The sequence below is a fragment of the Chanos chanos genome, chromosome 13, assembly GCF_902362185.1.
Source record: "Chanos chanos chromosome 13, fChaCha1.1, whole genome shotgun sequence".
In the NCBI taxonomy this organism is placed as follows: Eukaryota; Metazoa; Chordata; class Actinopteri; order Gonorynchiformes; family Chanidae; genus Chanos; species Chanos chanos.
The window spans coordinates 12,402,044-12,417,043 of NC_044507.1; the positions used below are offsets into that span (position 1 = coordinate 12,402,044).

At 44.0% G+C, this 15,000-nt stretch overlaps 1 protein-coding gene across 2 annotated transcripts in view; it reads right to left on the bottom strand.

Annotated features, from left to right (window-relative positions):
- LOC115826360 (RNA binding protein fox-1 homolog 3-like) overlaps positions 1-15,000 on the bottom strand; it is a 103,790-nt gene that overhangs the window by 10,415 nt on the left and 78,375 nt on the right. Inside the window, exons 3-9 of one of the 2 annotated variants that reach the window (XM_030790168.1) lie at positions 14,517-14,519; positions 14,146-14,289; positions 10,504-10,557; positions 8,371-8,463; positions 7,398-7,458; positions 6,847-6,900; positions 719-851 (exon numbers count right to left, since the gene is read on the bottom strand). In XM_030790168.1, coding sequence (XP_030646028.1) covers positions 719-851; positions 6,847-6,900; positions 7,398-7,458; positions 8,371-8,463; positions 10,504-10,557; positions 14,146-14,289; positions 14,517-14,519 — 542 coding nt within the window. The remainder of the gene's footprint in view (positions 1-718; positions 852-6,846; positions 6,901-7,397; positions 7,459-8,370; positions 8,464-10,503; positions 10,558-14,145; positions 14,290-14,516; positions 14,520-15,000) is intronic. The other variant, XM_030790169.1, reaches the window with a different exon arrangement.

Sequence of the window (15,000 nt, forward strand, 5' to 3'; positions counted from 1 at the left end):
GCCTTCGTGAGAGCGTGAGATCACAACGCTGCCTCTTCATCCCAGTGCAAATCATGAATGACTTATTAACCCAGACGAAAAACAGCCATTCGACAATTCCAGAACAATTTTCTGCTCTACTAAAAATGTTGTTCCTCCCAGTTACTGCAGTAATGTCAAAGGAGAGAAGAGGAGAGGAGAAGAAAGGAGAGGAGAGGAGAGGAGAGGGACAAGGGGAGAAGAGAGAGCTTTTGGGTGGAGCTCAGATCTTGTCATTCTCCCACATCATACTCTAGACAGGATGTGTCTGATCTTATCACTGATTGGATGCCAGGCTGAGACACTGTCGAAGATCCGCTCCACCCATGGGCAGCCTCAGCTCTCAGGGAGGTGGAGACGGAATCCGTAAGTCAACACAAAGGGGCGAGAACACCATCCGTTCAAAAATGTCCGCCCGTTGTGTTGTGAGGGGTGCTTTGAGGTTGTCTAAGTCAACCTTAAAGGAAAGGTTCACTTGGTTTTCTCGCTTTGATGATTAATGCATGTACCACTATTGTTTCCAGTTAAAGATATTCATACTCGTATCTTGAAGCTTTGAAAGCCAGTGTAACACATCAAAGTCTTATCTGTGGAGTTGTTTAAGGTTAGACCACGATCGGTAAACCTTTCCTTTAAGGGTATATATTAACTTGTGTGCTGAAATGAGAAAACACATGCCCTGAGAAAAAGATACACTTACGCTCCGTAGGCTGGGATTGGTGGAGGGGGCGGAGCTGTGCGGAACGTGTTGTAGACAGCACGGCCCCGCCCTCTTAAATGAGTCCCTCTGTACGCCACTGTAGCTCCTGTAGCTGGATATGGAAAACCAGTTACTGGAGAGAGAGAGAGAGAGAGAGAGAGAGAGAGAGAGAGAGAGAGAGAGAGAGAAATACAAATGAGATAATTAAAGAGAATGTGAACTGAACCCAGTCCTGTTTTATAACAGACCAAATAGTTTTACTCTTCCTGTGAGAGAATACATTAATGTCATAAAAAGAGACAAGCAACAGATCTCCAGTTTTCTCAGTTTGAACCCAGTATCTCCTTCTTTTCTCCCCATATACCACTGCTTTAGGCCACTCTCAGGAATTTACCATGAACACACACCTACACACACACACACACACACACACACACACACACTGCCTGGGAGAGTGCTGTTTGATAAATATTAAATGAAAATCACTCCACCCTGTCAGTACCACATGAGAACTTTGCCGTGTCGTAACATTGGACTATGGAGGAAGATGAGCGTCATCCAAATATTACGGTTGCCTAGGAGTGAGAAAATGGACGAAGTTGTAACATTATGCTGCTCTGTGGGTGTAGGTGCCACGAGGCGGCAGATGGGCCGGATCACCGTGGCAACCCACCTCCGCTCTGTGACGCCACCTGGGACTGCTCTCGGCCAATCAAACGCTACCCAACCAATGCTCAGCTGTTGTTGAAGGTGAGGGGAAGGGTTTGCTGAGGTCCAAGGGTTATAGAGATGAAAGAGGAGCAGGAAGAGGACGAGAAAAGGCTGTGTTTCTGTTATAGAGCTTTGTCCTCACCACTCTCTATTTACCCTGTAATCAGCCATAGGTGTTTCTGATTACCATCTTTGAGGTGAAAAAGTACTGTTCACTTTGTCCTGGTGGGATGAATTTATCTGATTGGTCTCAAACCACATCTCTCCGCCTCTGTTCCAAACCACTGCCTTTGGGACTCATCTCTACTGTCTGCAAACAGCTCTAGGCAGAGTTTTAGGTAAAACACATTACAATGTGAACTGGAACCCTTCCCTTACACCAGCACTACATGAGTATGGAGGCTTGATTCAGAGAAGAAAACCAGAGTTCTTTTTTTTTTTTTTTTCTGATTTCGACATTAAACCATCGCATAAGTTGCTGACCGCCAAAAGACTAATAAGAGAGGATAGTGAAATTCCAGATGGACGTTTTTCTTTTGATCTGATTGAAATCCGTCCATCAGCTAAATCTGTACGCCGAACATCAAACAAACGAAAATGATGAGCTAAAGCGCGTGAGACTCAGTGAGACAGAAAACATCAGAGACGCTCAATCAGAAAGAACTGTGGCGTGCCGTATAGTTAGCGCTAGCGTCCGTTCATCCAAACACTGATATTACGGCGAACTGTTCCTGATCAAAAATCTGTCAGGGAATCCGGTGTGACTACAATACAAACGATGCAAAATGGCTTACGGACGGTAGCAAAGTGGTCCTTTAAAATTCAGCGTTGATTCAAACGTGCACTGGAAACGTTACTATGTCATTTCTACAAAGCTTGATGATACAAGACGACAGAGAATGACTGAAGTCACTGCTGAGTGGCGGGGCATTCTGCAGACCCTAACCCTGATGTTAAATGGCTCTGTTCCTTGGCACTCTTCTCCTCCAGGAGAATCGCCCCATTCGCACTTTGTAGTGTCGAGCCATGAAACGGTTCTCTGTAATACGGGGTCCTGTCACGTGCTGCCGCGGTGTTGACAAAACCGCATGAACCACGCCACGCTCTAAGAATGATAACTGATCATCTTCACCTTAACGCTCGAACCGAATCTCGTTTTCCATGTCTTTTAAAGCCTTTGGATATGTACACAGAGATGGAAAGAGTCATCCAAAACCAGCTTACTGGAGAGTTTCAGCCCAGGATTTCCTCTCACCAAAAACCATTTTTCTTTTGTTTTCTAAGCCGCATTGCTTTGAATTTGTATGCAAAAAGTAGATATGATATATTTGAATGTAAAGTGGTAAAGAGGTTGCCAGGGGCTACGTTGCTTCCACAGTAACCTATAAATCAAAGGTGCTGTCATTCTGTGACAGAGCTGTGAAAAGCAACAACAAGAAAAAAAAAAAAGCGTATTTGAGCACAAAAAAGCAAGGTCTGGCCTGTACCACAAAGTCAGGAAGCTTCCAGAAAGACTGATAGAAAAATATGAGCAGGGCGTTTGAAAGGAGGCAGTGAGGGTCAGGTTATGGTGCTACCTCATATGTCATGGGTGTCAAACCAAGAAAACGCCCACCGCTCTCTCAACCACTGCGCTGGCCCGCAATCTAGTTATCCTCAACGGCAAGGGTCAAAGCTACCTTCAAAAAACAAAAAAAACCAAACTCAAAAAGCATTAAACAAAAGAAAGAAAGAAAGAAAGAAAGAAAGAAAGAAAGAAAGAAAGAAAGAAAGAGAAAAAAGAAAAGGCACCAGGCTGATCATTGTAAAGCTTTCCTTTCAGTCATGCCGCAGGAAGCCCGAGGAGGGAATAGTCGCTGCTTAATCTAATCAAGCACCAGCGCTTAATTATCTCCTTAACGACCGCTGTAAGACTTAGAGGACTCCTGTTTGCTGTGTTAAAACAGTCTTTAACAGTCCTCTTCATGTCATTAACGCAGCTGGGCCTACTTTAGCGAGTCCTTAGAAAACTTCAGGCTCTCTTGACTGAAGGGCTTTGCTTCACTCGGCTCTCATCTCCTGAAAAATCTGACAAGAGTCATCCAGGAGGATCGGACCACGTATGCATTACGCTGAGATCTGAACATATGGCTCCTACATTAGTGACGGTGGTGTGGTAAGTGTCTACGATGCTGAAAACTAATCTGGTGTAGACACTTCACTTAATATACCTTCAAGAGGGAGGAACCAGAGATAATTTGAGAAAACAGAGATGATTTGCATCTACAGTTCTACAGTTTATTTGCCACCCCCCCCCCTCCCCAATTTGGTATTAAGAAAAAAGCCAAAGCCGTTTTTTTTTTCGTGCACACAATCTCAAAGTGAAAACTCATGCTTTCTCCAAACCAGATGAGTTCCATTTAATAGAAGCTGTCATAACAGATTCTAAAGAACATTATCAATAATAATTAGAGCTGCCTATTTCTGGTTCAGATAGTAATATGTAGTTATTGGTTATGTGGACATTTCTGTGAGATGTGAGTAGATATCATCTGGCACTGGGGTCTTGAGAGGTCACCTTGTCATCCACCAAATGAAGAAAAAAAAGATTCAGAGGGGGGGAAAAAAAGCAGAAAAAAACAAAAAACTCCAGGCTGATAGGAAGTCAGTTCTGACCCATTACCCTGTTTCTTCTCCACCCCCTTCTCTTCTCTATCTCTCTCTCTCTCTTGCTCCCTCCATCTCTTTCTTTCAGGCAGGGAATACAATCACACACTGAGTGCCCACTCCCCACCCCTGCAGGGGGGCTCTTGGGAAGGTTTGGGTTGCAGAAGACACCATAGGGGTACAAGGCTGGCGCCAGTCAGCCCAACACCCACCCATTTCCTCACCCCCTCCTCCTCCAATCCAGCGTAGTAACCGCTCTTCCCCTGGAAAGACAGGAGAGGAGAGAAGAGGAGAGGAGAGGAGAGGAGAGGAGAGGAGAGGAGAGGAGAGGAGAAGATGAGACTGAAGCTCTCATCAGTCATTCTCCTGAATGAGTTTTGAGGACAATAAAGCTGTGGTAGCAGGCCGAATGGAGACAGAGTGCTCTGTCAGCAGGCCACGATTTATGACTCCCCGTTCTTCTGATCTCCCGCACAGAAATGAGCTCTGATAAACACATGATTAATCTCTTTAACATGCCGTTCCACACCCATGTAAACTATATTAAACTTAAGCTAAAATTGTCTCTCACTGTATGGTAACGCATGTGTTTGATGAAGTAAGAAGGGATGACATTTCTCCACTTTTGCTTTTGTTTCATGTCTTGTCTCCCCCCCCCCCCCCGCTCCCCCGCACCCCCCATGACTCCTTAAAGCCATTTTGTTTGGGGTTGTTTGTGTTTAAAAAATGTATTGCTTGTTTATGTTTGCTCATATTCCTCCCCCCTTGGCTGGTGAGCATATGTTGTCGTTTAGACTTGGCGAAACTTCAACGCTGTGTTGAGATGACGTGAAAAATTAGCGGCCAATAAATCATAGCATCCCGACTCCCTCCGCTAACAGCACTCCACTACACTGTCTGATTTATTAGATGGTGTGTGTGTGTGCGGGTGTGTGAGTGTGTGTGTGTGTGTATGTGTGAGAGAGTGAGTGTGTGTGTGTGTGTGTGTGTGTGTGTGTGGGTGTGTGTTTGTGTGTATGTGTGTATGCATACATGCTTGGGTATGTAAGTCTATGAGTGTCCTTGTTTTGGCATTTAGGTACTGGAGTGTATCTATGCGTGTGTGTTTGTGCATGTTTGTTTAGGTGTGTGCGTGTGCATGTGTGTGTTTTGTGTGTGTCTGCATATGTGATTGTGTGTGGAGACGTGTGACACTTCAGAGAATGTAATTTTGGCTGTTACAGAGGCCTGACTGGATATCTAGGTGGTGCAATGTCATTTTCAATTTGCATGAATAAGTCAGCTTAACACTGTTTGGCTTTGAATGAATGTTAATACGTGTGTGTGTATCTGCATCCAGGTATGCTTTTGTTGGTCCTTGAGTGAATGTGTGCATATGTGTGCATGTCTTTGTTAAGACGTGGTGGGTGTGAGGAACTGGATGTATGTGTGTGCAGGTGTCAGTGCAGGATATAGGACCAGGGTGTGTGTGTGTGTGTGTGTGTGCGCGCGCGTGTGTATGCGCGTAGTAAAGGGGGGGCTAGAAGGGAGAGGGGGGGGTTGAAGATGAAATAAAATTGAAGGATGGCAGCTCTCTGTCAAGGGTGGTTATTTAGAGGCTTGGCCGTAAAGCTGTCCGGGGAATGAACAGATTTTAGTCTAATGACCAGCAAAGGAAAGCCGTTAACGCGGCGCAATGTACTCAGCACTTCTTCCAAATGAAATAGTACCATTTCCTCCTCATTAAAATGCAAAGGGTTCATATAACACACCGCAATAAAGCAGGCATGTACGACCAACCAAGCGAGAGAGAGAGAGAGAGAGAGAGAGAGAAAGAGAAGGAGAAAAACCCTGTGAGACTTTCTCTCACTCCTCTATTAAGCTGAAAGAGGGACCAATCGGTGCCTCTGTCAGGGTGGGTGCCGGCAATATCCCTCTCTCAATCTCTCTTATTCCGTTAGCTCTGTGAAAGTCAATCTGCCGCACTCGGCAAATCCATCCACGGCAGCACAACTCCACAATCTGATAACAGTTGCTGGGGCGACTTGCTCTTGAAATAATTTTTCGGGGGTTTCGCGGCGAGGCGAGAGGACCGTCAGCTGATGCCATGCCCACCAAATGAGAAGTACAGAGGAGATGAGCATTCTCCTATTCTTAAATCCTACAGCCGTTAACTCTTATCTCCAACACATGTTCACTTTCAAACACATTCCCCTCTCAAATGCACTTACACACACATGTACACACACACACACACACACACACAGCAACCACACTAAAGCACACTCACTCTCAGACATACATGTGTGCGTGCAGACACACACACACACACACAAATACACGCACACACTCAAATTCCAACACTGGTCACTCTCATATACTCATTCTCGCACTTACACAAACACGCATACACATACTCACACGTTTGCTCCCAATGCATCCCAGTGCATTTGCTCGCACATGTGCACGTGCACACACGCACACACACACACACACACACACCCACCCACACACACAAAGCACACAGCACTCACTTTTACACGGACTATTTCCAAAAGAATTTAGACCCTTCACTTTCAAAAATATCCTAAACACTCTCAGGCTCATGCCATTCTGAAACATTCCCAGAGCTAGTCCCTGAAACAGGCTACATTCATTCTCAAACACACTCAACAGAGAGCCTCTCCAGTACCAGCACACTCACACTGTCTCCATATGTAGCCGTGAAGGGAAAAATCAGGGCTACGGGCTTGACTGGGGGAGAGGCGTGTTGACGGTGAGCAGTCTCTTACCTGCATAAAGTTCAGGACCATAGACAGCGCCCACCACCGGATTCAGTTTCCAGCCTAAGACAGAGGAGATCACTGAGCTGTACAGCAGAGAGACTACAGACATATTAATACACAAATATAAATATGCATGTAAGCTGTCTGCGTCAGTGCCCATGTAATGAGCTAATGTCACCTAAGGGGAAAAAAAAACCCAAAAGGAAAAAAAAAAAAGATATTTGTATATGAATATGCACCAGTGAGTACTGGCAGGAAATGAACAGGTTTTTTACCGTTTGTGTATGGGTTGTGTATGGGTTGTGTATGGTTTGTGTATGGGTTGTGTATGGTTTGTGTATGGGTTGTGTATGGAAATGAACAGGTTTTTTACCGTTTGTGTATGGGTTGTGTATGGAAATGAACAGGTTTTTTACCGTTTGTGTATGGGTTGTGTATGGGTTGTGTATGGAAATGAACACATTTTTTACCGTTTGTGTATGGGTTGTGTATGGGTTGTGTAAGGTTTGTGTATGGGTTGTGTATGGGTTGCGTATGGAAATGAACACATTGTTTACCGTTTGTGTATGGGTTGGCCACTTTTTTGTTCGTCATTACCCGTGCTGTGGCGTTGTTTACCTGTTTACAAGAAAAAAAATGAATAACGAATCCAGACATAATTAGGGTGAGCAGTAAACGCCAAATTGAAACAGGCATTCAGAACATGCATGTATTTCTGTAAAAGTCTTTTGCCTGCAATGCAACAAATAACCCAGGGTAACCCTTTAGCTTTTCCTCTATCAGACACAGTCAAGTTCACAAGACTGCGGCAGGTCAATTTATACACAAATACAATAACCAGGAATCTGCCTTAATATGCATTTATGCATCTCTCAAGATGTCGTTGTGAAGACTCAATTACTGCGGACAGAGCGGGCGCGGCGCGTGCATCACCCGGGAAAAATGACGGGATAAAATAAACTGATTGGATAACAAATTGGTTGAAAATGACAAAACGGGGGGCAATGTCAATTTCTTCAGACCGATATGAATGCAATCAGACTGAAGATTTATCCTTTATAAAGCATGATTCAGAACACACGGCAAAGAATAATGATAATACACGAGCAAAAACACATAAACAATTGGTGAAGTGTGGTGCTTCTTTCCCAAATAAGGTCAACGGATGCTGATTGGTTGAGTACATGCATGCATTGTCCAATGACAGATGGTAATAAGGAATGTTAAAGACCTCTAGCCTTTTAAAGGTGTCAGGTTCAACGCTGCTTAAATCAGCAAGGAGCACAGGTACATTCATAGACATTCAATCACAAAAAACAAAACAAAACAAACAAACAAAAAACATACAAACATAAATGTTAAAATATACACAAACAAAGGCACGCATAGCATGCAGATGCAGTGGGAGATGCAGAGGATAAAGAATGGACTGAGATCAGCAGGTCAGGTCAGCACGTCAGAGGGGAAAAGAGGAGAAAAAAAAAAGAAAAAAAAAAGTGAGAGAGAAAGAAGGAGAAAATAGGAAAGCACCTCTATTTTGCGTCCCTCTACGATTGTACCGTTTAGTTTCTCCCGTGCGCGATCAGCATCTGTGCTCGTTTCAAAAGTTACAAAGCCAAAGCCCTGAGGGCAGAAGCCATGCCATAACAGAGAGAGAGAGAGAAGGAAAGGGAAAGAGAGAGAGAGAGAGAGAGAGCGAGAGAGAGAGAGTATAACAGCAGGGATAGGGAAACGTTAGGGACACACACACAGGGAAAGGAGGGATAGGAAGACACACAGAGGAAGAGAAGAGGGAAGAACACACACAGTGAAAAGGTGAGCAGCAGTCGGAGAGTTGTTATATCCCGTTAGTGAGGAAGACGCGTGAGATTATTGGAGAAACACAGCTGAGACATGGAGAGATTAAAATGAGACATATCAGCTAACTTCACTCCTGGCCTGTGTATTCCTCCTGTATTATCAGTGACATACCTGTCTACGCCTCTTACCCGTGCAATTCGACTTTCATTTATACCACAACAGATAACAGGCAACTCCACGTCAATATTCATACTTCAAACATGTTTAAACGAGGCACCTTACAAACTGAAGAAACAGATCAGAAATGCCTATTCATTTCAAACAAAAATAATTGTTTTATTTAAACATTCAGAGTGTTTCAGAATCCTAAACAAACCCACTGGTGGAAACACACATAGCATCTTCACTCTATTAATTATGTAGACTGGCAGTTTTCTATGACTTTAAGAGACTGTGGAATACTATCGATCAGTTATTGGTGGCTACTTTGCCAAAAACAACCCAATTATATCTGTGCCCATGGGAGTGCTCATCTCTCCCTCTCTCTCATTGGTCTGGAGTGAACATGTGATATGTCCCCTCGAGGAGGTGTGGCCACGGTGAATTATGAGTATGGGGGGAAGGGGCAGAGCTGTAAATCTGTGACACACTCTCTTGGTTTTTTTTGCATTGAAACATAGAGAGAAAAAAGAGAAAGAAGGACAGAGAAGAGTGAAAAAGAGCAATAGAGAGAGAAGGAGAGAAGGAGAGAATGAGTGAGATAGAGAGAGTGAGTGAGTGAGTGAGAGAGAGAGAGAGAGAGAGAGAGAGAGAGAGAGAGAGAAAGAGAGAGTGTGTGTGTCAGAAGAAAGCTGAGAATGCCTTTGGGGGGTGTCATACACAGGAAGAATAGTGAGTCTTGCCTGCCACACACACGCACACACACACGCACACACACACGCACACAGAGGATCTTCAGGGCCCTACGCTTTGGCATAAATAACAGCAGAGCTGTCCTTAGGGAGAGAGGGAGAGAGTGAGAGATAAAGAAATAAATTCAAAAAGGAATTGAGGGCAAAATTAATCCTTTGGACATTTCGTGCAACTGTGCTTGGCCTATCTTTTCTTTTTTTCTTCTTTTTTTATCATGCACAAATAATTAGCTTACACGTAGGGCAAGAGAAGCCCCCATTTTTCAAAGGAGACAAACATATTGAATGCAAATTGCCAAAGCTTCATAGAAAATAGATTGTTTATTAATGGCCTTGTAGGTTCATTATATAGCGGGGCTGGTGGTGGCAAGTGCAAGGCATCATGGGTAATGGCTTTGTAGGGCACAAACAATAAATGCTTGTTACAGCAACGGAGGCAGATTTATCCGATACTCAATCTTGTCTGGCTTGGGGTGTATGCGTTTCTTTGTGCTTATACGTGTGTGTGTGTGTGTGTCTGTGTGTGTATGTGTAGGGGAAGGACAGCTGAACATAGGTTAGCATTCCGCTACACACGGGCTTCAGGGCTAACAACACATTCATCCCACCAAATATCACTTCAAACCAAAGTGAGGAGAGCTGCATGCTTTTGGGCACAGAATAAAGCTCAGTTTTAAACAGATTAAAAAAAAAAAAAAAAAAAGCTAAGGTTAGCATTGTAGTTCTAGTAATGCTAACATGACCATTATCTTAGACGCGGTGCACTGTTTTGGTATATGGTGTACGCTTGGACTTTCATTTCTTTTTTACTTTTGCTTGGAGTGTTTATGCCTTTGATCTGGCTGAAGAAAGATCAAACCAGTTTCTCTAAGCTAGTAAACCCAACAGGAAAAAAAGAGAAAAGGATATCATTACTAACGCAGAGGAAGAAAGGAAGAAAAAAATCACATACCTTAGATCCTCGTTCATTAAAGATAATCTCCACATCTAAAATCTTTCCAAATTGCTGCAGAGAGAAAGAGAGAGAGAGAGAAAAAAAAGAACGAAAAAGAGAGAAATAAATCTATTAGAACCTGCTGTTTACGTCAGAGGGAAGACTCAGGAGAATCTAGAATCTGTGAGAGAAAAGAAAAACTTCAGGGGGAACACAGAAGAAAGAGAGAATTCAAAAACAGATATGCATACGCTGAAAGTAAGTCAAAAAGTGGACCAAAAACCGGCCCAAAGTCAATTTTCTAACGACCGTAACACACTCCAGTCACTGTTACAGTCCTAACTGTCCATAATCATGTACTTAAATCACACCTGTCCTGTTGTCCATAGACACAGATGCACCAGAGGGATCATTTTCGCTCCAGGCCTGGGCATGATGCATGGCTGACCTCTATAAAGCCAGTCAGAACTGGGCCATTGATCATCAGTTTATATCACACTTCATAAACACAAGAGAAGGGAGATCAGCCAAACTCCTGCAAAACAAAGGACTACCTCATACCTCTTACTTTCTCTTTCTCTCTCCCTCTCTCTGTTTCTCTCTCTCTCTCTCTCGTTCTTAGTAAAAGGGGACTTCAGAGGTGGTCTCAGGGGAGGTTAATAGGGCTCAAGTCTTCGATTTTAACGGCCATGCCTTTTGGATCATTACAAAACAGAGAGATGAAAGGCAGAACACCGAGTCCTCCTAATGAGTGGAGCGAGAGCCACTTTTAATTGCCGTCTACAATGGCCGTATTATTTCATTAAAAGTAATTACCCTGTCAAGCCGGGCCGCATCGCTTTCATGCCGGCACAACAGGGAAGAAATAGGCCCACCATGTGTCTCGCACTCAATGGGGAATGGATCGTTTGACGAAGCTGCTAATGGGAGCAAGGAGCATCTGGCTATTTCCCGCCTGGCCAGTCTGTAGGAGACCGCGGAGCCAGGAAGGCCCAGGGAAAAAAAAAAGGGGGAATTACGGCTAAGGCATCGACGACGGCCCACCAGGATACCAGACACGGATGAATAAGATCATACAAAGATTCACGACCGAGACCGTACGCCTGAGCCATTTGTCTTCCATTCATCCTTAAAATGCCTCCGTTCTCAATTCCAAAACCACTGTGGTGACCACGCATCTGTTGCTTGCTGAGATCTATTCCTTCCCTCATTCGTTCAAGTGGACCGGCTTTATGCGCGCGAGTTCCATCACACACACACACACACACACACACACACACACACACTCACTCACTCACACGCACGCCCATTTACTTCCACAGCGTGAAGTCCCTGATAGCGCACACGCCACAGAGGGCTTTTCTCCCCAGGCTAACGCACGCAGATGCTAATTGCGTTAACCAAGCGTAATGGGCTTGTGGCTTCGATTAATTAGTTTGGAGGGGAAGTCGTCTTTTGTGGATTCCCACATGGTGATGAGGGAATATTTGCCTGTTTTCCAGCGAATTCCATCTCTTCCTCACTATTGCGCGCACAAACTGAAAATGACACGGTATGCTTTGCTAAAGCCCAGCGGTTTGGTTTGGCATACCACGAGCATCAGTTTTGCACGTTCAGCCGAGCTACTTTAAGCATGGGGAAGGCAGGCATATCACAAGCCTGAGGCCATATTAAACATGAGTTACAGCTTCATGTAAAGCATGTTGTATTTACTTCAATTCCACCGATTCAGAAGTACTGTTATCTTAAACAAGCAAGCGTCTGTGTAACAGTGTGCTATGTGCATGCGTGCGCATGCTTATGTGGTGTTTGGATGAAAAATTAAGGGGAAGTTAAGTCATGCAGATAGTGAATGTAGCAGGATGGAGATCAGAAAACTGGAGATTTCTGAAATCGCTTCCTCACTGAGACTAGAGTACTGTAGAGTCCAGCAACGCAAAAACAAATCTAAAAATAGTCTGAAACGGAGTCTAGAGAAACTGCTTGGAAACAAGCTTTTTTTTTTTTTTCTTCATTTGAGTTATTTGACTGTTTTCTAATACATACTACTGTTCTAGACAACAGTGGAAGTTACTGAAAAAAAACCCCCAAAACATCTAAGCGATTTTTTTTTTTGCAACAAACAGTAGGCGTTTCCACAGCTGAGTTGCTCTAGCAACTTTCACATATTTTTCTTTTTTTTTTTTTCCCAGCTCTCCACCATCTGACTCCTTAATAACACCGAGGTCTTCAGTGGTCATGCTAACGAGGCTTTTACTTAGCGCCTCGTTAGCATCTCTGGGGGCATCCATGCTGTCTTAACCTAGCGACACAAAGCCCCGCCCAACTCATTCAGCGCTAACCCTCCATTTAGCCACACTGCTGCTGATTTCTGCTGCACTGTGCCGACGGCAGTGGTTAGAGTCATTCAGAGAAAAAAAGAACCCATATCCACGTGTCTGTGTGAGCAGATGGAGTTTTTCGAGGTTGTGGTGTAGGGTGCCTTTCATATTTGTTTTGTGTGTGTGTGTGTGTGTGTTCTTGTTTTTTTTTCTATACAATGTCCAGGTTTAATGTGACTATGGTGTCTTTCATTTGCTGAGTATAAGTTCCATGTATGAATAGCTCAGGCAATGGTATTGTTGTCTTTGTAAAACGATTACATCATGTAAGATAGCATGTTTTCTCATAAGAAGCCTGTGATTAGAATAATGAGAGTTGTGTGTGTGTGTGTGTGACTCAGTTTTCTATTTGCCAGTTTTGTCCCCAACATGATCAATCTCTAGCTCCTCTCTCTCATCGATGTGGAAGAGGGACTCCAATGACTTTGAATACTTAGCAACCTCCATTAAGTTGGAATCACACATCCATGCATCTTGCACGTTGGCCAGATAAACACACACACACACACACACACACACACGCACACAAAGTCTATGAGCTAATCACTGTGTCAGTTTGACTTGTGTGGGCCCTTGTTTCCAAAAGCGAGGAAGAAGAAACTCAACAGTCCACACTGCAGAGGGAGGGAGAGAGAGCAAAACTCTGGCATGATGTGCATAACTCACAGAGCAGCACGGTGGGCTCTCCTGTAATTAATACCATCACTGTGACAGAGTCCTCATAACACCCAATTCTACCGCCTGCAGCTCACACCGGCCCAAACCTTAATGAGAAGCGTTTAGATGAGGTTTTTTTTGGCCAGGCCTGCTGCTGATGGACCCATTATCATGATTGAGTTGATTTTGTGGGAGAGAGGAGTACAGCGCCACGGCGTGCGGCGTGGATGATTCACTAAGCGTTGGCTCTCGGCTGGTCCCTACAGATCTGCCTCGCTAAATCAGGTTTTGGAAAAACCTCCGAAAAAAAAAAAAAAAATCCATTTTCGTGAATTATTTCTATGTAAATCTTTGTGTAAATGAAGAACGTGGCAGCCTTTTTTGCAAGGCAAAAAAAAAAAAAAATGCTATGACATTCTGTTACAGCGACTTCACAGTTCAAAAAGGAATACTATTATAATGTAACTACTGTGTAATAATCAATTACTATGTAATAATCAAATTATCTCTCAAAGTGGTTACCAATTATGTAAAATGAGACCAGACAGATACACTGACAATGGTTTTAAAAACTGAGACACACACATTAATGAACTGATATGAATTTGAAGGTGGGTCTCACCCCGAACATTTGCCTCAGATCCGGGTCCCGGAAGCGAAAGGGGATGTTGGAGACGTGTAACCGTTTGGGCTGCTGTTTTTCTGACGAGTCCGAGAGCTGGAGCTGGACCTGCTGAGGACCCTCTGTCTGCGTCACGTCATCTGTCTGCCAGGGGCAAACAAACAGACAAACAAACAAACACAACAACACACCGTCAACACATTAGTTTCCTCTGAAGCTCCAGGTAAAAGAGAGAGAGAGAGAGAGAGAGAGAGAGAGAGACAAGGAAAGAGAGGAAGGGTAGGAGACAAATAGTGAGTGACAAAGAGGGAAAGAAAGTGAGCGAGGGAGAGAGAGAGTGAGAGTGAATAAAAGAGAAGCAGCTGACTAACTTGCTTATCGTGGGAGCTATTTTTCAGTGTGAAGGCAGCGCAAAAAACGATAAACAGGCAGTGAGTTATGGCTTTCAACCCCGGGTCATGCCTTACAAATCCTCTCATTATTCTCCTACATTTTGCTTCAGAGAAACAGGGAAGATTGAGGAGTCTGACAGGGAAGCGTGGGTATAGATTTCCCAGCTCCTGACTGGTCCAAAGACATATTATCTGTACCATACACACACCGCTGATGCTTGTGTGAAAGGCATCAATGCCTGTGTGTGTGTGTGAGTGTGTGTGTGTGCGAGTGTGCGTGCGTGCGTATGTCAATGTTTGCTCTTGTTTTCTGTCATTATGCAAACGACCTGTTACAAATGACAGGTCTGATATGGCTAAGACAAAGATTTTTTTCTTTGCTTGTATTTTTTTTTTCTCCCCTTCTGTTTGACATAGAGAGAATAACAGTTAACCCATGGTGTCATCAGATGAGAATGGGTTC